This window comes from Gorilla gorilla, chromosome 20 (assembly GCF_029281585.2).
Source record: "Gorilla gorilla gorilla isolate KB3781 chromosome 20, NHGRI_mGorGor1-v2.1_pri, whole genome shotgun sequence".
Lineage (NCBI taxonomy): Eukaryota > Metazoa > Chordata > Mammalia > Primates > Hominidae > Gorilla > Gorilla gorilla.
In genome coordinates, this window is record NC_073244.2 from 53119761 (window position 1) to 53141273 (window position 21513).

The 21513-nt window shown below is 46.9% G+C and overlaps 1 protein-coding gene and 1 long non-coding RNA gene across 5 annotated transcripts in view; one reads left to right on the forward strand and one right to left on the reverse strand.

Moving 5' to 3' along the window:
* The first annotated feature begins 291 nt into the window (after positions 1–291).
* On the forward strand, positions 292–4215 carry ERICH4 (glutamate rich 4). Of its 4 annotated transcripts, none has more exons than XR_008673814.1 (3): positions 292–539; positions 1186–1269; positions 3459–4215. XR_008673814.1 is itself a non-coding variant. In XM_004060797.5 (2 exons), the coding sequence occupies exons 1-2, from the start codon at positions 2629–2631 to the stop codon at positions 3675–3677; spliced, it is 393 nt and encodes a 130-aa protein (XP_004060845.1). In that variant the 5' UTR covers positions 2305–2628; the 3' UTR covers positions 3678–4215. The 4 variants fall into 4 exon arrangements, 1 of the variants encoding a protein (XP_004060845.1); XR_002003602.3 differs by having other exon boundaries at positions 292–511; XR_002003601.3 differs by having other exon boundaries at positions 292–437.
* Positions 4216–8112: 3897 nt separating this feature from the next.
* LOC129528542 (uncharacterized) overlaps positions 8113–21513 on the reverse strand; it is a 33429-nt gene continuing 20028 nt past the window's right edge. Inside the window, exons 2-3 of the long non-coding RNA XR_010131973.1 lie at positions 8762–8930; positions 8113–8264 (exon numbers count right to left, since the gene is read on the reverse strand). This is a non-coding gene — a long non-coding RNA (uncharacterized lncRNA). The remainder of the gene's footprint in view (positions 8265–8761; positions 8931–21513) is intronic.

The window sequence follows — 21513 nt, forward strand, 5'->3', positions numbered from 1 at the left end:
AACAGGGAATGAGGGGGCTGAAAAGCTGACCACGTCATTTTTAAAAATTAGGGTCAGGTAAGAGAGTGGGTGAAGAGGTTAGACGTCAAGGTTAGAGACTGAGGTGAGATCTCAAGACCAGTTTGGAGTTGAAAGCTAGATCGCAGCATGAAGAGCCATTGTGAAGTCTTGTGGATAGAATTATTCATTCATTAGTTCCAAGAATATTTACTGAGCATCTACCACGTGATGGCAGGCACTGTTCTAGATGCCGAGGTTACCATGGTGAGCAGGACAGACCCAGTCCCTCTCTCAGGAAGTCAACATTCTGGGCTGGGAGAGGATGGATGTGGGAGAGGATGAATAAGAAACAAAGGAATCAGCAAGGCAATTTTGATGAGAAGCAGATAAAAAAAGTGACTGGGTGTAGGGCCATCAGCAAAGGCCTCTCTGAAGAGGTGACATTGAAGTAGAAGTGAATGATAAGGAAAGAGCCATTCAAAGATCTAGGGGAAAAGCGCTGCAGGGAGAGGTAGCCTCTAGAGCAGAGAGGCCTTGAGGTGGGAATCAGCTTGCAGACAGAGATAGGAGACTGGGTTGAGAGGTGGGCAGGGGCTGACGGTGCAGGCCTGGTAGGGTTTTATTCTATTCACAGTGGTAAGAAGGGAGTGTCAAAATCGGATTTACATTTTGTAAAGATTATTTCTGCCAGGTGGAGAATGTACCTTAGAGCAGCGGTCCCCAACCGTTTTGTTACCAGGGACTGGTTTCGTGGAGGACAATTTTTCCATAGACTGGGGGTGGGGGTGGGGTGGGGATGGTTTTGGGATGAAACTGTTCCACCTGAGATCATCAGGCATTAGATTCTCATAAGGAGCAGGCAACCTAGATCCCCTGCACGCACAGTTCACAATAGGGTTTGCCTCCTATGAGAATCTAATGCCACTGCTGATGTGACAGGAGGCGGAGCTCAGGCGGTAATGCTCACTTACCCGCTGCTCATCTCTTGCTGTGCGGCCCGGTTCCTAGCAGGCGAGGGGCTGGTACTGGTCCTTGGCCCAGGGACTGGGGACCCTTGCCTTAGAGGGCAAGGGTGGATGCAGGGGACCAGTAAAAGTGGCTGCTGTAGCAGTCTAGGCAAGAGATGAATGGGGATGGGGCAGAGGGAATGGTGAGAAGTGCTCAAATCCTGGGTCTGTTTTGAAGGTTAAGCCAACAGATTGAGAAACTAAAAGCAGATGGGCGTGGCTGTGCACGTGAGGAAACTGGAAGGGCAGCAGGTTTAGGAAGGTGGGTATGGCGGCTGAATAACGGACCCTCTCCCCGACAGATACTCATACCTGTGAATCCCTGGGCGCTGTGACTATGTTACTTTCTATGGTAAAAGGGACTTGGGGCTGGGCGCGGTGGCTCACGCCTGTAATCCCAGCACTTTGGGAGGCCGAGGTGGGCAGATCACCTGAGATCAGGGGTTTGAGACCAGCCTGGCTAACATGGTGAAACCCCGTCTCCACTAAACGTACAAAAATTAGCCAGGTGTGGTGGCGTGCACCTGTAACCCCAGCTGCTCAGGAGGCTGAGGCAGGGGAATCGCTTGAACCCGGGAGGCGGAGGTTGCAGTGAGCCAAGATTGCACCACTGCAGTTCAGCCTGGATGACAGAGCGAGACTCCATCTCAAAAAAAAAAAATACATGTATATATATTGTTCATTTGTTTATTTTAAGATGGAGTCTTGCTCTGTCACCAGGCTGGAATGCAGTGGCGTGATCTTGGCTTACTGCAACCTCCACCTCCCGGGTTCACACCATTCTCCTGCCTCAGTCTCCCGAGTAGCTGGGACTACAGGCGCACGCGGCAGCATGCCCGGCTAATTTTTTGTGTTTTACTAGAGACGGGGTTTCACCATGTGGCCAGGATGGTCTTGATCTCCTGACCTCGTGATCTACCATTATGTATATGTATATATATGCACCTTGGGTCTGAAGGAAGGGTCCAAGGCCGAGAGAAGCCTGCAGTGCTTCCCAGACTTTTCCACAGCAGAAGCCCTCACCCTCAACAGGGATAATATACCCATAGGCAAGTCCAGGGTCAGCAGAATTGGCTGCTTGGCCCTAGGCCAGCAGCCTGGACACAGGCACTCCAGCTAAGGGATTGCTGTCTTGGTGCCCCTGGGAGCCATTCCTGCCCCCAAAGGCACACTGGTGGGAAAGCCCTGGGATGACCCGTGCCAAGAGGACAAGCAAGGACCAAGCTATGGGCAAGCCAGAGGTCAAATGGAGGCTGAGGAGAGGCTGGAGAGGTGGTGGTGGTGGGGGGCAGGTGGAAGGACAGAGGGTGCCAGGCATCTACAGACACTGAGCGCCCCTGAGGGGTCAGGCCTGAGACAGGCAGGGAGGGGTGGAGTTAGACCTCTGCAAGAGGCTATGTTTGAACCCTGTGAGCAGAGTTGAGGTTAGACTTCAGAAGGAAAAAGAAAAGCACAAGGCCAGCTGATTCTCTCTGAAGAGTGGACTTTGGGATACCTTTCCCAGGAACCCCCATCCCACTCCCTCTGCCCTTTACTCTCCACCACGCACACAGCTCCCCAGGGGACCAGGACACCCTGGACCTTGCTACTTCCTGCTCCTTGCAGCCATAGCTCAGAGACGATGGAGCTGTGGAGGCAGCTGAGTCAGGCTGGACTGGTGCCTCCGGGGCTGGGCCCACCCCCCCAGGCCCTGAGGGAGGTCTCCCCAGTGGAAATCCCTGGTCAGACCCTCAGGACTGCAGGGGCAGACACTGGAGGTGCCTGGGATAGTCTGCTGTGGATCAGGGAGGAGCTGGTGAGTGAGGGGTTTGGAAGGGAAAGAGAAAGAGAGGAAATGAGAATGAATGGAAATGAACGAAAATAGAGAAGGCCAGAGATCGAAAGACAGAATCTGAGAGATAGAAGCAGAGACATGAGAGGCATGTACAGACACCGAGAGACAGACATAGAGAGGGACGGGAACAGAGGTGGGGACAGGGAGATCCCAAAAGAGAGGGACAGAGGTGGGAAGCAGAGACTGAGAGCAGGAACAGAGATGGAGAGACAGACTGAATTTGAGAAAGTTGGGGAGGGCAGAGAGAGGGCAAGCGAGAGAAAGAGAGCCAAAGGCAGGGGCAGAGAAATGGCAACACATAAAGACAGAGAGACAGGGGCGTGGAAAGACAAAAAATAAATGGGGACAGAGACAAAGGGAAACAGGGACAGATATAGATAAGAGAGGGAAGAGAGAGAGAGAAGTCAGGGACAATGAAATGGAGAGACAAAGAGAAGAGTTAGAGATCAAGAGACACTCTGAGAAGCAGGAAGGCAGTTAGGGTCCACGGGCACAGTGAGGACCCTGCCCAGGCGCTGTGGCCAGGACATGAGTTGGGACCTGCTCTCACCCAGGTCCTGGAGAGACCCCTTGCTCTCTGGGGTGGCATCCCTGTGACGTTCCCTTCCTACCGGCAGGGGAACCTGCGCCGAGTGGATGTCCAGCTGCTGGGACAGCTGTGCAGCCTGGGGCTGGAGATGGGGGCACTGCGGGAGGAACTGGTCACCATATTGGAGGAGGAGGAGGGGAGCAGCAAGGAAGAGGAGGAGGATCAAGAGCCCCAGAGGAAGCAGGAGGAGGAACACCTGGAGGCCTGCCCAGCCCCACATCCACCTGACTTTGAGATGATGATCTGAGGCTCTGCCAGTGGATTTAGATTGACATACAAATGAGATGCAAATGTATGTAAAGGGAAAGAGAGATTTGCAGGTCAAATCAGATGTGGAATCAAGTATACCCCTTTAGTAAGTGCTTTCTCTGAAGGTGCCCGCAATGATATTTAGGCATTGGCCTGTGAGCTATGGGTGTGTTTGCAGATGACATGAGGATGTGTTCGGAGGTGATGTGGGAGGTTGTAGAGAAGTTGCAGGTGCTTTCGCAGATGAGCCTCAGGTGTGCTGCTGAGATGGGGATCTCTGCAAATTTGATGGTGATGCATACAGATGCGATTTCAGATCAACGCTGTCCGGTATGGTAGCCACCGGACACGCATGGTTATTTAGTGCTTGAAACATGGGGACTGCAAATTGAGATGTGCTGTGAGTGTAAAATACACACCAAATATTAAAGGCTTAGTATGATGAAAAGAACATAAGACATTTCAATAATTTTTAGATTACTTGTTGAAATAATATTTTGAGCATATCAGTATTAGTAAAAATATTACTAAAATTATTTTCACCTGTTTCTAAATTTTGTTGTGTGTATTGTTCCTCTCCCTGTGTCCACATGTTCTCATTCTTTTTTTTTTTTTTTTTTTTGAGACGGAGTCTCACTCTGTTGCCCAGGCTGGAGTGCAGTGGTGTGATCTCGGCTCATTGCAACCTCCATCTCCTGGATTCAAGCCATTCTCCTGCCTCAGCCTCCTGAGTAGCTGGGATTACAGGCTCACGCCACCACACCGAACTAATTTTTGTATTTTTAGTAGAGACGGGGTTTCACCATATTGGTCAGGCTGGTCTCGAACTTCTGACCTCGTGATCCACTCGCCTCAGCTTCCCAAAGTGCTGGGATTACAGGCATGAGCCACCTCGCCCAGCCTCATTGTTGTGTTTACAAAGCACTTTCTGTTGGAAGTGAGAGTCTTTTCAGAGAAGTGAAATGTTGACAGAGGAGGTGCTGATTCCTTTCCACGGGAGTTTTCTCCTTAAAAATAAGCCGCTTCCACTTTGGGAGGCCGAGGCTGGGAAATCACTTGAGGTCAGGAGTTTCAGACCAGCCTGGCCAACATGGTGAAACCCTGTCTCTACTAAAAATACAAAAATTAGCTGGGTGTGGTGGCACACGCCTATAATCCCAGCTACTGGGGAGGCTGCGGCACAAGAATTGCTTGAACCCGGGAGGCGGAGGCTGCAGTGAGCTGAGATCACGCCACTGCACTCCAACCTGGGAGACAGAGAGATACTCTATCTCTCTAGACAGAGGCCCGGGGAGTCTGGGGGTCTCTTGGCAGCTACATCTAGACAGTAGGGGTCATGGGGAATGAGGATGTTGGATGCCATGGCTCCAGGGTCTGGGTCATGCTTCACAAGTGCCAGGGTCCTGTGTCTCTTGGGGAGAAAGAGATGAGTGGGGGGGTACAAGGGAGAGGCTGGTGGGGCGACTTGTAACAGGTGCTCACTATTCAAGAACAGCATGAGGCCGGGCGCGATGGCTCACGCCTGTAATCCCAGTACTTTGGGAGGCCGAGGCGGGTGGATCACGAGGTCAGGAGATCGAGACCATCCTGACTAACACGGTGAAACCCTGTCTCAACTAAAAATACAAAAAATTAGCCGGGTGTGGTGGCAGGTGCCTGTATTCCCAGCTACTCGGGAGGCTGAGGCAGGAGAATGGCGTGAACCTGGAAGGTGGAGCTTGCAGTGAGCCGAGATCGCGCCACTGCACTCCAGCCTGGGCAACAGAGCGAGACTCCGTCTCAAAAAAAAAAAGGACAGCTTGGAGGATGGACTCGATGTCTAAGGGGAGTTGCCCTAATCCTATGGCCTGGGCCACAGAGGTGAAATCTATGGAAGAGAGTGGGAGTTTGGGTGAAGGGGGCCAGCCTCACCAGTGCTGTCCTCAGCACCACACTAACTGAGCTCCTTCCAGCAGTGACCAAGTCTGTACCAGGCCTGTCCTTCCAGATCTCCCAGACCAGTGGGAGAAGATACCCATCCCTATCCAGGGACAGCCAAGATGGTCAGGGTGGGGACAGAGGAAGTATAATCTGAGGGATCAGGGCTGAGATATGGGAGGCACAGGAGGCTGAGGGGACCCAGAGAAGGCAACAGGCCCAGGCTGAAATGTCAGGAAAGTGATCTTAGAGGAGAATTGAGGCAACAAGGAAAAATGAGCCAAGTAAAGAAAGTGAACGAGGCTGGGTGCGGTGGCTCACGCCTGTAATCCCAGCACTTTGGGAGGCCGAGGTGGGCGGATCACCTGAGGTCAGGAGTCTGAGATCAGCCTGGCCAACATGGCAAAACCCCGTCTCTACTAAAAATACAGAAATTAGCCAGGCGTGGGGGTGCATGTCTATAGTCGCAGCTACTCAGGAGGCTGAGGCACAATAATTGCTTGAACCCGGGAAGTGGAGGTTGCAGTCCGCCAAGATTGCACCACTGCACTCCCACCTGGGCAACAGAGTGAGACTCTGTCTCAAAAAAAAAAAAAAAAAAAAGTGAATGAAAAGAATATAAAAGTAGAAAAATAGCATATGCAGAAGCCATGGGGCTTATCTAGTGATCTAGCCCCCTGCTACTCAAAGTGCAGTCATTCATGGAACACAGCAGTAACAGCATTGTTACAGCTGTCTATTGCTGCATAACAAACAGCCCCCAAACATTGTTGTTTCAAAACAATGACAGCATGCATTTTGCTCATGCATCTGCAATCTGCAGGGATCCCTCATCTCTGCTCCATGCTGTCTGAGGCTTCAGCTAGAATCATTGTTGGCGCATTTGCTCTCCTGTCTGGCAGTTGATGCTGGCTGAGGGCTGGGGGTGCCTCTGTTTCTCTTCCTGTCTTCACGTGGGCTAAGTTGGGCTCCCAAGGAGCTTAGAGGATGGGTTCCAAGGGCATGTATCCTGAGAGGGAGCCAGTCAGAAGCAACATCGCCTTGTGTAACCCAGCCTCATAAGCCATGCAGGGTCACTCTCACCATGTTGATGCCATCGCAAAGTCCTGATCAGGTTCAAAGGAAGGGGAAATAGCCGGGCGTGGTGGTTTACACCTGTAATCCCAGCACTTTGGGAGGCCGAGGCGGGCGGATCACCTGAGGTCGGGAGTTCGAGACCAGCCTGACCGACATGGAGAAACCCCATCTCTACTAAAAATACAAAATTAGCTGGGCGTGGTGGCACATACGTGTAATCCCAGCTACTCAGGAGGCTGAGGTAGAAGAATTGCTTGAACCCAGGAGGTGGAGGTTGCGGTGAGCTGAGATCACGCCATTGCACTCCAGCCTGGGCAACAAGAGTGAAACTTCGTCTCAAAAAAATAAATAAATAAAGGAAGGGGAAATGGACTCCACCTTTTCATGGGGGCGTACAAGGTTCTGGAGGAGCATGTGGGACCGGAAACTGCTGAAATCATCAGTGGAAAACGCAAGTTACCCCAGCAGCCGCTTGGTAAGTGTGCTCACTCCCAGACCCATGCCAGACCAACCAAATCAGATTCTGTGTGTACAAGAAGAGTTCCAGCTGCTTTGTTTGCAAATTAGGTTTGAGAAATACTGTTTTAAATCACAAATGTGACACTGTTTTGAGCAGGTGGAGCAGGGAAAGAGTAATTACATTTAGAGAGCTCCCTCTGGCTGCCGCGTGGAGGTTGGATTAGAGGGCTCAAGAGTGGTGGTCCAGTAGAAAGAACAACAACAAAAAATTGGATGAATTGAATATTATCAAAATTCCAAACCTGTGTACATCAAAAAACACTATTGAAAATAGATGGCCAGGCACTGTGGCTCACACCTGTACTTCCAGCACTTAGGGAGACTGAGGCTGACAGATCGCTTTGAGGCAGGGAGTTCAAGACCAACCTAGGCAACATGGCGAAACCTCAGCTCTACTAAAAAATACAAAAATTAGCTGGGTGCGATGGCAAGTGCCTATAACCTCAGCTACTCAGGAGGCTGAAGTGGGAGAATTGCTTGAGCCTGGCAGGTCGAGTCTGCAGTGAGCCAAGATCATGCCACTGCACTCCAGCCTGGGTGACAGAGTGAGACTGTCTCAATAAAAAAAAAAAGACAAAGAAAAAGAAAATAAAAAGACAACCTATATATTAGGAGAATAGTTGCAGAAATATATCTGATAAGGCTCTAGTATCTAGAATATATAAGGAACTTTTACAACTCAACAATATAAAGACAAATATTAATAGTTCAGTTACAAAATGGGCAAAGAACTTGAATAGACATTTCCCCAAAGAAGATATACAAGTTATTAAGCCAATAAGCACATGAAAAGATGCTCAACATTTGTGTCAGTAGGGTTCTCCAGAAAAACAGAATAAATTATATATATAGCTAAGTTATACGTATAATTTAATTAAATTATACGTATAACTTAGCTATATATATAATTTATTCTGTTTTTCTGAAGAACCCAATTTATATATATAAATTGGCTCATGTAATTATGGAAGCTGAGAAGTCTCACGATCTGCCATTTGCAAGCTGGAAATCGGGAAAGCTGGTGGTGTATTCAGTCCAAGTGTGAAGGCTTCATAACCAGGAGTGCAAATATCTGAGGTCAGGAGAAGATGGATGTCTCAGCTCCAAACAAATTCCCCCTTCTCCCCTCCCCTCCCCTCCCCTCCCCTCCCCTCCCCTCCCCTCCCCTCCCCTCCCCTCCCCTCCCCTCCCCTCCCCTCCCCTCCCCTCCCCTCCCCTCCTCTTTTTCTTTTTTTTTTTTTGAGACAGAGTCTCGCTCTATCGCCCAGGCTGGAGTGCAGTGGCGCGATCTCGGCAACCCCTCCGGGGTTGAAGCGATTCTCGTGTCTCAGCCTCTCGAGTAGCTGGGATTACAGGCGCGCGCCACATGTCCAGCTAATTTTTCTGTATTTTTTAGTAGAGGGGATGTTTCACCATGTTGGCCAGGCTGGTCTCAAACTCCCGTCCTCATGTGATCCACCCGCCTCGGCCTCCCAAAGTGCTGGAATTACAGGCGTGAGCCACAGCGCTCAGCCAGAAAATTTTAAACATTACCCATGGGGCTTGGTTGTGCTTCTACTGGGCTCCCACCTGCTGTGATGCCCTGTCTCCACCAGGTGGCGCCAACACACACTGCTGCAGCCCCTCCAGCCAAGGCAGACTGGACACAGAGGGGCAGGACCCGACTATGAGGTCCTTTGAGGAAGCAGGTCCTTATAGACGGCGTCGTTGAGACAGGCTATTCCCACACAGGGGGCTTCTGTTGAGAGAGAAAGTCCAAGTTCTGGTGAGCAGGAGACAGGCAGGAATAATCACTCCTAAAGCTACCCATGTCACAATCCCTGGAACCCGTGAATGGTAACTTTTATGGCAAAAGGGCTTTGCAGTTGTTAAGGATATTGAGGCGGCAAATTCTCCTGGGTTATGTGGGTGGCCCTCAATGGAATCCCAAGTGTGCTTGCAAGAGAGAGACAGAGGGAGCCCTGAACACAGAGAAGGTGAGGATGTGATAACAGAAGTAGGAGGGTGAGTGGTGTCAGGAAGGGGCTGGAGCGAGGGATGCAGCAGCCTCTAGAAGGTGGAGAAGCAGCACAGATGCTCCCTGAGGCCACCAGGTCAGTACAGCCCTGCTAGTACCTTCAGTTGACACTTCTGACTCCAAAGCCATAAGGGCATCAATTTGTGTGGGTTTAAGTGACACATTTGTGGCCACTTGTAGCAACAGCTACGAGAAACTCCTACAGGCAGGAACGAGGCGCAGAGGCAACGGTAATTTTCCTATTAAATATAACTTAAGCTAAAATGAAAATATCAGCAATGGAACTGATGAGACTGTGGGACAGCTGGAGCAGTCACACAGGTGCTGGGAGTGCGCGCTGGTACAAGTGCTTTGGAAAACCCTGTGGAAGTGTGTGTGACCCTGAACATACGGTATCTGGGAGCCAGCAGTTCCCCTCCTGGGCATATACTAAAGAGAAAAAGAGAAACACGTGTAGGCGCTCACCAAAGACACCTACTAGAATAGTCACAGCAGCCCAATCTTTTTTTTTTTTTTTTTTTTTTTTTTTTTGGAGACGGAGTCTTGCTCTGTCGCCTAGGCTGGAGTGCAGTGGCACAATCTCGGCTCACTGCAAGCTCCGCCTCCCGGGTTCACGCCGTTCTCCTGCCTCAGCCTCCCGAGTAGCTGGGACTACAGGCGCCCGCCACCATGCCCAGCTAATTTTTTTTTTTTTTGTATTTTTAGTAAAGACGGGGTTTCACCGTGTTAGCCAGGACGGTCTCGATCTCCTGACTTCGTGATCCGCCCGCCTCGGCCTCCCAAAGTGCTGGGATTACAGGCATGAGCCACCGCGCCCAGCCACAGCAGCCCAATCTTAATAGCTTCAAACAGGAAGTTACCCAAATGCCCATCAGCAGGAATGGTGGTGTCCCACCCCTTCCATTGAGAGTGGGGTCTGTGTGCCAGTCCCCTGAGTATGGGTGGGCTTGTGACTTCTAACACTAATAAGTGTGGGGAAAGTGAACTGATGTGACATCTAAGGCTGAATGATAAGAAGTGTGAGCTTTGGCCGGGCGCGGTGGCTCATGCCCGTAATCCCAGCACTCTGGGAGGCCGAGGCAGGCAGATCGCCTGAGGTCAAGAGTTCAAGACTAGCCTGGCCAATATGGTGAAACCCCGTCTCTACTAAAAATACAAAAATTAGCTGGGCTTGGTGGCAGGTGCCTGCAATCCCAGCGACTTGGGAGGCTGGGGCAGGAGAATCGCTTGAACCTGGTAGGCGGAGGCTGCAGTGAGCCAAGATCATGCCACTGCACTCCAGCCTGGGTGACGGAGCAATATTTCATCTCAAAAAAAAAAAAAGTGTGATGCTGTGTAAGAAATCCAACTGCTTCAGGATCACCATGTTGGAGAGGTCATGTGTAGGGCTCAGGCGACTGTCGCAGCTGAGCCGAGCCTTCTGGCTGTCCCCACCATAGTTTCAGACCTGTGAGTGAAGAATCATCTTATACATAGAGGCCTCATCCCCAGCTGTTCCAACCCTGAGCTTTTCAGTCACCCTGAGCCATTCTCCTCACCCCTGCGGAGGCTTTAGCATCATGGATCAGAGACAAAACTCCTTGGGTTTGACTTCTCAGAATTTTTGATCCACAGAATCATGGAATTGTCACACCATTTAGTTGGGAGTGGGGTTGTTACATAGCAGCAAATAACCAAACACAAATAATAAATAAGTTATGGGATATTCATGCAATGGAATGTTTACACAGTATCTACTTATAGATGATACGTCTTCTCCCTCAAACAGAAAGTAAGGGTTCAAGAGCTAAGCTATGAAGATGCAAAGGCCTAAGAATGATACAATGGACTTCAGGGACTCCGGGGGAAAGGGTGGGAAGGGGGTGAGGGATAAAAGACCACAAATTGGGTTCAGTGTATACTTCTCAGTTGATGGGTGAACCAAAATCTCACAAATCACCACTAACGAAATTACTCATGTAACAAAATACCACCTGTTCCCCCAAAAACTTATGAAAATAAAATTAAAAAAAAATCATACATAGGCGGGGCGCAGTGGCTCACGCCTATAATCCCCAAACCTTGGGAGGCCGAGGTGGGCAGATTATTTGAGATCAGGAGTTTGAGACCAGCCTGGCCAATATGGTGAAACCCCATCTCTATTAAAAATACAAAAATTAGCTGGGTGTGGTGGCTCACTCCTGTGGTCCCAGCTACTTGGGAGGCTGAGGCAGGAGAATTGCTTGAACCCAGGAGGCAGACTTTGCAGTGAGTCGAGATCACGCCATTGCACTCCAGCCAGGGTGAAGAAGTGAGACTCCATCTCAAAAAAAAAAAAAAATTGTATGTCATTGGCATTAACTTTTTTTAGTAAAGAAAAAAATGGAAAAACAAAAAAAAATGGAGATATGAGAGGATAATCACCCTCATATATTTAAATCTGTTATATATATGAAATTTGTGCCCGGGCATGATATTGGTTTTGATTATTTGTATTTGCTTGAGAAGTATACCTAGGTTTTTCTTTTTTTCTTTTTTTTTTTTTTGAGATGGAGTCCCGCTCCCGTCACACAGGCTGGAGTGCAGTGGCGAAATCTCGGCTCATTGCAATTTCCACCTCCCGGGTTCAAGCGATTCTCCTTCTTCAGTCTCCCAAGTAGCTGGGATTACAGGCATGAGCCACCGTGCCCTGCCCTTCCTGCTCCTCTTGAGTATGTCTAGTAATTGGCACACTTGGCTGTCCACACTTCTTGGCCTTACAGACACTGTGCTCTATAACATGACTCTTAGGTCTCTGCAGGGCAGCCCCCACTTGTTGCAGGCTGACGCTGCTGCCTCCTCCTCAGGCCCACCTTGCTTCCCATGGCATAGTGCTGGCCTTAGCCACTCCCAGATACTTTCATCACACTGGTGCTATGAAGCCCTGCCCTGTAACTGTCCCCTGCTTTGAGCTTTGACCTATGAAAAATGACCATCACTTGCATCTCAGTGATGCTAGTGTCCCTCTCACTACTGCAGTGCTCACCAGCCCTCCTCACCATCCTAGTCAGCTGCTGGGTTATTTTCTTCTGTAAAATGCACGTTCTGGCCTGGCGCGGTGCTGCAGACCATCAGCACCTCTGTGATGAGGTGCTCACTGCCATTTTGTGGTGGGGGTGTCATCTAAACCCAGAAGTGATTGTCAAGGTTGGGTTTCTAGAATCTTTGCTGGAATCACATGTTGGGGATCATGTTCTCTAAAAGCAAAGCATGAGGAGGTGATTCAAGAGGTGCACTGGGCCGGGCACAGTGGCTCACGCCTGTAATCTCAGCACTTTGGAAGGCTGAGGCAGGAGGATCAACTGAGGTCAGGAGATGGAAACCAGCCTGACCAACATGGAGAAACCCGTTTCTACTAAAAATATAAAATTAGCTGGGCGTGGTGGTGCATGCCTGTAATCCCAGGTACTTGGGAGGCTGAGGAAGGAGAATCACTTGAACCCGGGAGGCAGAGGTTGTGGTGAGCTGAGATTGCACCATTGCATTCCAGCCTGGGCAACAAGAGTGAAACTCCGTCTCAAAAAAAAAAAAAAAAAAAAAAAAGATGCATTGCAGGAGTGCGCTGGGGAGCTCGAGGAAAGCAGCGAAGACCAGATCTGGCTGGAGACCCTCTTAAGTCTGATCCCAGGGAGGCTCTGGAGCATGCACTGCAGCACAGAAGGGGCCTCACCTTGGTCGCTCTTATATCTCTGTGCTAGCGTGTCCCTGGCTGTTGGCTGTTCTCAGGAAGGAGGTGAATAGCAACCACCTGGACCAGGTGACTGCCCTTCAGCTGAGGTCAAATCTCTGCAGGAAAATCATCTATGAGGTAGGAATGAGCATCCTGGAGAAGGGGACCTGAGCAGTGCACCCACAGTAATTTCTACACTGTGTAAATGTCTTTAAAGAAAAGTCCAGGGCTGGGCATGGTGGCTTATGCTTGTAATCCCAGAACTTTAGGAGGCCAAGGTGGGGGGATTGCTTGAGCCTAGGAGTTTGAGGCTGCAGTGTGCCATGATTGCACCACTGCACTCCAACCTGGGTGACAGAGTGAGACCCTGTCTCTAAACAAAACAAAAAACAAAACAAAACAACACCCCCAAACCCCCAGAACATCCTGTTTTGAGCAGGCCTATGCAAATTTACTCCCAAAGGCCAAAGAGGCTGAGAGTCTGAAGAAGAGGCTGACAAATCAAATTTCTGAAGTACAAAAATTTAATATTGCTTAAAGAAGAGCAGGCATGTCTGGGTGGCAGGGAGATGAGATGGTGGAATCCCACACTGTTACCTCCCAGACCCAAGGCTTACATGCAACAGGATAGAATGGTATAAAAGCCCTTTTATACTGTGGGTTATACAAGGAATTGCAGTTGATTGCTTAGAAGAAGAGAAGGATTTGACTAAGGGCAGGGTTTAGGTGAAAGTAGTAACTGTAGGCACATTTCTGGAGTTGGCTTTCATCAGAAGTCAATTTGGCAGGTGAGCATCCAAGATGAAGTGTCCTTATCCTCCACACTCCATCCCCCTAATTCGGCTCTTACAATCTCACGCGCCTTCCTCTTCCGCGATGGTCCCTGAGCCTTTAGGTGGGGAGGTTGGGCTGAACATGCTGCATCAATGTGTTTTCTACTTTTTTAAGCAGAGGCCACAGCAACACTACAGCAGGCTTTGTAGAAATCATCAGCAGCCTTTGTAGAAAACAGCAGGCTTTGTAGAATCATCTTCAGAATACTGTGATTTTGGTTAATTCAGAAGTACTACAATGACAGATCTATAACATTAATAATTTGAATAGTAGGAATAGAATGCACACAGGATTACAATAAAAATTGTTGTTGCATTAGAAGCCAACTAAAACTATCATAAATAAAAAGAAAACCCATTTATTCTTTGGATACTTGTAGTCAGGAAATAATTCAGAATTTAGTCCAAATTGCAGGTAAATAATAAAAACCTCAAAAACAATGTTTAGGGCTAGAATCTAATAACAGGTGTAGTATAGTTTTCTTCTGAAACCTAATTTTTTTTATCTTCAGTTTCCACATTTCTATGAAGGATAAATTATAGTAGGACCAATTTATTTGCAAAATAAATTTTAATTTCATTATACTTGGTCTGATGATGATGATGATGATGATTATTATTATTATTATTATTATTATTATTTGAGACAAAGTCTCACTCTATTTCCCAGGCTGGAGTGCAGTGGTGTGATCTCAGCTCACTGCAATCTCTGCCTCCCAGGTTCAAGTGATTCTCCTCCCTCAGTCTCCCAAGTAGCTGGGATTACAGGTGCATGCCATCATGCCTGGCTAATTTTGTATTTTTAGTAGAGACAGGGTTTTACCATGTTGCCCAGGCTGGTCTTGAACTCCTGATTTCAGGTGATCCACCTGCCTCAGCCTCCCAAAGTGCTGGGATTTCAGGCATGAGCCACCGTGCCCAGCCGTGGCCTGATTATTTGCAATAATGTGTAGAAAGAATAGTGATTGGCCATATAGCCTCTTTTAAAATTGGCTTTGCTGGACCTTTCACAAGTAATTTTGGACTAGATGTTTAGAAACATCAAGGGCAGGAAGCAAAACCAATAATTTGCCATCAGACTGTGCTTGTAGTACCTGTATAACCATGCAACATGTTCTTCTTGCCCATTGCACAGACAAAACCAATTCACTGAGTCCGTGGTATTGCAGTAGAGAAGGTTTAATTAAATCAGAGCAACCCAAGGGGTAGGACTGGGATTATTAATCAATCTCCCTAATAACTCAGAGGCTAGGATTTTTATGGATAATTTGGCAGGCAGGGGGCTAGGGAATGGTTGCTGCTGATTGTTTGAGGATGAAATCATAGGGGTGTGGAAAATGGTCCTCGTGCACTAAGTCCATCTCTGGGTGGGGGTCACAGGACTGGAAATCTCAGGACCTCTCAGGCCATGTGACTCCTGACAAGCAAGAGATTATAGTGCAAGCTGTGGGACAATGACTTGTTATCAGTCAGCTACACCTGCATTTTAGCAGAATTCAGGCCCCTCTCATAATCTTAATCTTGTGGGCTTTCATTTGTCATACAAAGGTAGTTTCAGTCCCTGAGCAAGGAAGGGGTTCATTTTAGGGAGAGACTATTATCATCCGTGCTTCAAAGTTAAACTATAAACTAAATTCCTCCCATGGCTAGCTTGGCCTATGCCCAAAAGTGAGCAAGGGCAGCCAGCCTGAGGCCAGACACGAGATGAAGTCAGCCATGCTGGACTTCTCTCATATTCATAATCTTTGCAACAGCAATTTCACCTGTATGAACTGGGTGAATTCCCCCATCTTCTTGAGATCCCTACATAACTTCAGGTTCCTGAGCCTGTCAGAAAGTGACATTCTTTACTTTCCACAGGTGAGGGACCTTAAAAGGAAAGCATATTGAAAATATACCCAGTCTTTTTTTTTCCAAGAAGATTCTTATCAGCTCCATAAAGTCAACTTCAATTCCTCAAATAAGTCATATTTGAATTCATTCCACTGTAAGCCTTCAAAGAGTAATGAGTATCTCCAATGGTTCCTGTTATGAAAGAAAACCGAATCTGATTGAGCTTGTGCCAATAATTATATTGCCATAAGTAAAAATACCCACAAATAGTTTCCAAATTTTGGAGAATTCTTGCAGGGAGAAAGGTGAATTTCGCTCACAAAAGTATACTTGGTCAATTGCTGTTAGTTATAAATAGCTCAAAAGAAAGGTTTTCCTGATGCTTCTTCTAACAGAGTGGCAGTCTTCCAAACAGGATGTTGTCTGTTCACTTTGGAATTGCTATCCAGAGAGCAAGCAGCTCTTTGTCGGTCAGGTGAGAGCTGTTTATTAGGCACTGTAGAATCTAGCAGCTCCTTGAGATGGAGCAGGGACCCCTCTTAGGGGCTTACTCGATCCCCATCAGTCAGTATGGAGATAAAGGAAAATTTTGACTTCCTTCAAGGGAAATTCAAGGCATCTAGCTAGGCTTGAGAAGTAAATGAGCAACTTGATCAACGAGAAGGTAATGGTAACTCAAAACAATAGCCAAGGAAATTGGAGTCGTAACATATTTGGTTCCCTTTGAAAACCAAAGATAACATCTTAACATATGTCTCTGAGTTGTTTCCAGAAAACTGGACCCTCACCAGAAAATACTAAAAATACAAAAATTAGCCAGGTGTGGTGATGAGTGCCTGTAGTCCCAGCTACTCGGGAGGCTGAGACAGGAGAATTGCTTGAACCCAGGAGGTGGAGGTTGCAGAGAGGCGAGATCATGCCATTACACTCCAGCCTGGGCGACAAGAGTGAGACATCTGCTAAAAAAAAAAAAGAAAACCAAAGACATTGCTTATTCTCATCATCCATTAGTTATTCTCATCATCCATTTTACTCTCATCATCCATTAGTACATTTTACTCTCATCATTCATTAGTACACTTGCAGGGAGTGTGCACCCCCTTTGTACACTCTCATCATCTGGTTACTCTCATCATTCATTTTAGTAAAGGCTCCTCCAGAAGCTGATAGCAGTCTCATTCAGATTGTACCCTCTGGTTTCTGTACTTTGTTTTGCTCCTCCCCAACAGTTACTAGGTTCTTGGTAACCACAATTCTCAGAAGTACTTTCTATTGTCCCTACATGATTTGGTCTTTGGGAGGTGGCTCTGAGCTAGTGGCTGAGACTCACATTCACTGAAATCTAAGCTTAGTGTAGCATCAAGATTGAAGCCAGCACTCTGTTTTAATTTTACTTTAGCTATGACAGGTAACAATAACTATGGGATTGAATATTACCCTTTTTTCTTATTTTGTTTGCATTTTCTTAGGCATCCAGTAAACTGACTCCTCCAAGAGTTGGATTCATTTCTAAATTCCCCTGCAAACTTTACCTTCAGTAACTGTGGCTCTGTGCCATGGGTAACTACGTGGCCACTCAGGAATCAGAGGTTCCTCGTTACTCACCTTTTTATTTTTTTGCTTTCTATACATTTAATTGTATCTATATCATTGTGAAAGAAAACAGAATCTCCAGGCCCCCAACTCACTATGGCTAAGGGCAAGTGAAGTTTGGAAACGTAGTCACACAATCCTGCTTTCTTTTTTCCCCAAACACATAGCTGTAATTTCACAACCCTGTGTCATTGCCGTATCATTGGGGTAAACCAGAATATCCCAGTGACACAGGGGCACATATCTTCCCAGATGGCTTTCCTCATAAGTTGCTCACACGGAAATTCCTTGTGAGCCCCTAACTCTTTCAGGAGAAATATTGTAAACAAAAAGTAAAATTCTAAGCCCCCCAACCAACAGAATAGAGCCCCTTCTTGTCCAAGGGTATCCCCTGCAAACCTGAAAAACTAATTCAGGTCACGATGAGAAGGCAGGGGGTCAGACACACCTCATTATATTTCTTCCCTTTGGAGTTCATGCAAAGTGACCAGCACTAACATTAAAACAGAGATCCTGGCTGGGCACAGTAGCTCACATTTGCAATCCCAGAACTTTGGGAGGTCGAGGTGGGCAGATGACATGAGGCCAGGAGTTCAAGACCAGCCTGGCCAACAGGGAAAAACACCATCTCTACTGAAAATACAAAAATTAGCTGGGTGTGGTGGAGCACACCTGTAATCCTAGTTACTCAAGGGGCTGAGGCATGAGAATCACCTGAACACAGGAGGCAGAGGTTTCAGTGAATGAAGATCGCACCACTGCACTCCAGACTGGGTGACAGAGTGAGACCCTGTCTCAAGAAATAAGAGGAAAAAATGGGGATCCCAAGAGTGACGGAACAGACTCTTTGTTGCAATAAGATAACCGACTCCAACCTGACTCTGGTATAGCATCGCATAATAGGTAACATTCCCTAAAGGAAATCAAAGTATTTTATCCCCAAATGTATTTCTTTGACATATTTTGGAATGGCCCTGCAAAGCCATCTCTTGTTGGGGAAATCTATAGAGCATCCTCTTCCCGGCTGGGCACGGTGGGTCACGCCTATAATCCCAGCACTTTGGGAGGCTGAGGTGGGCGGATCACGAGGTCAGGAGTTTGAGACCAGCCTGGCCAATATGGCAAAACCCCATCTCTACTAAAAATACAAGAAAAAAAAATTAGCTGGGTGTGGTGGTGTGCACCTGTAGTCCCAGCTACTCGGGAGGCTGAGGCAGAAGAATCGCTTGAACCTGGGAGGCAGAGGTTGCAGTGAACTGAGATTATGCCCCTGCACTCCAACCTGGGCGACAGCGAGATTCCGTCTCAAAAAAAAAAAAGAGAATGCTCTTCCCTTTCCAGCTCTTTTCCTGATCCAGGAGAGATTTGACTGAGAATATGACATCTTTTAAGGTTGAATAAGAGATGTTTACCATCCATTCTCCCTAAAGCCTGCAACCTGGAGACTTCATCTACATAAAAAGAACCTCTGCTTCCACAGTGCTTCTTATCTAAACTCAAGCATTTCTTTACTCCGGCTTTACCTCTTTAGGCAAAGTTTAATTTTTCAATCAATTGCCAATCAGAAAACTTTTGAATCCACCTATGACCTGCTGGGTGCAGTGGTTCACACCTGTAATCTCAGCACTTTGGGAGGCCGATGTGGGCAGATCATCTAAGGTCAGGACTTTGAGACCAGCCTGGCCAACATGGTGAAACCCCATCTCTACTAAAAAGACAAAAATTAGCCGGGTGTGGTGTTGTGCACTTGTAGTCCCAGCTACTCGGGAGGCTGAGGCAGGAGAATTGCTTGAACCTGGGAGGTGGAGGTTCAAGCAATAGTATATTTAGGATATTACAAATATCCTGGATTAAGTAATATCCTGGATATTAGGAACCATATTATAAGGAGGGTGGACACCTTTTTTGATATGGGGAGTAATATTATGCTCTCCCCCCAGAATATTATGAACAATTTCACAAGGGGGGTGTACACATCCTGTGACAATGGGAGTAATATCATCCTCTTTAAAAAAATATTAGTATCGATATCATGGAGGGGTGTACACGCTCTGCAATATTGGGAGTAATATTATTCTCTTTTTCCCTGGATATTCACAAGAATGTCACAGAGGTGGTGTATAATTCCTGTGATATTGGGAGTAATATCTTCTCTCTCCCTAGATATTAGAAACGATATCAAATGGTGAGTGTACACACTCTGTGAAATTGGGAGTAATGTCATCCTCTTCCCCCTGGATAGTAAAAACAATATTACGGGGGAGTGTGTAGACTTTCTGCGATATTGGGAGTAATATCATCCTATCCCGCCCTGGATATTAGGATCAATATTACAGAGGGTGTACACCCTCTGCGATATAGGGAGTAATATCATCCTTTCCCCCCTGAATATTAAAATCAATATCACAGAGGAGTATACACCTCCTGTGATATTGGGAATAATATCATCCTCTCCCCTCCCTGTACATTAGAAACAATATCACAAGGGGTGTGAACACCTCCTGTGATATTGGGAGTAATATCACCCTATTATCTTTGGATATTAGGAACAATATCACCGTGGGGGTGGGCACCTTCTGTGATATTGGTAGTAATATTATTCTCTCCCTCCCTGGATATTAGGACTAATATCACAGAAGGGGTTTACACCTTTTCTGATATTGGGAGCAATATTATCCTCTTCTCTTCTGGATATTAAAAACAATATCAAAAGGTCGGTGTACAGCCCCTGTGATATTGGGAGTAATATCATCCTTTTTCCCCATGAATATTAAAATTAATATAATTTTCTTCCCCCTGCCTATTAGGCACAATATCACAAGGGTGTGTACACCCCCTTCGGTATTAAGCATAATATCATCCTCTCGCCCGCTGGTTATTAGAAACAATGTCACGGGGGAGTGTACATCCCCTGCGATATTGGGAGTAATATCATCCCTACCTCCCTGGATATTAGAAACAATATCACAAGGGAGTTGTAAGCTTCCTGCGATGTTGGGAGTAATATTATCCTCTACCCCTCTGGATATTAAAAACAATATCACACGTAGTGGTACACCTGTGTGATATTGGGAGTAATATTATTTTCTCTTCCTCAGATGTTATGAAGAATATCACAGGGGGGTTTACATTCCCTATGATAGTGGGAGTGTACACCCTTCCTGAGTATTAGGAACAATATTGGGGGGGGTGTATACACCCATTGAGATATTGGAAGTAATATCGTTCTCTCCCCCCCTTGATATTAGAAAGAATATCAAAGGGGGCATGTACATTCCTTGTGATATTGGGAGTAATATCATCCTCTCCCCCCCTTAATATTAGGAACTGTATCACAGGGGGTGTGTACACCCTCTGTGATATTGGGAGTAATATCATTTTCTCTTCCCCGGATATTAAAAACAATATCACAGTGGGGTGTACAGCCCCTTCAATATTATAAGTAATATCATCCTCTTTCCCCCTGGATATTGTGTACAATATCACAGAGACGGTGTACACCTTTTATGATATTGAAAGTAATATTATCTTCTTCTCCACTGGATATTAGAAACAATACCACAGGGGGTGTGTACATACCCAGCAATATTGGGAGTAATATTATCCTCTCCCCCCCGGATATTGAAACCAATATTACAGAGGGGTGTACACATCCTACGGTATTGGGAGTAATATTGTCCTCTTCTTACCTGGATATTAGGAACAATATCACAGGGGATGAGTACACTTGCTATGATATTGAGAGTAATATTTTTCTCTCCCCTTTGAGATATTAGGAACAATATCACAAGAGGGGTGTACAGCCCTTGCAATGTTGAGAGTAACACCATCCTCTCCCCCTTGTATATTAGGACAATATTACAGGGAGGTGTACACACCCTGCGATATTGGGAGTAATATCATCATCTCCCAGCCCCCCCAGATTAGGAACAATATCAAGGGAGGGTGTGCACACCCTGCAAATTGGGAGTAATATCATCCTCTCTCTGCTGAATATTAAGAACAATATCAGTGTGTGTGTACACACCCTACGATATTGGAAATAATATCATTCTTTCTGCCTCTGGATATTAAAACAATATCAAAGGAGGGGTGTACACCCCCTGTGATATTAGGAGTAATGTCGGTCTGTCCCACATTGGATATTAGGAACAATATCACAGTGTGGGGTGTACACCCCCTGCGATATTGGGATTAATATCATTCTCTTTCTTCCTAAATATGAAGAACAATATCACCAGTGTGTGTGCACACACTTGCGATATTGGGAGTAAGGTCCTCTTTCCCCCTAGATATTAGGAACAATATCACTGGAAGTTGCACAGGCCCCGCGATATTGGAAGTAGTATCATCCTTT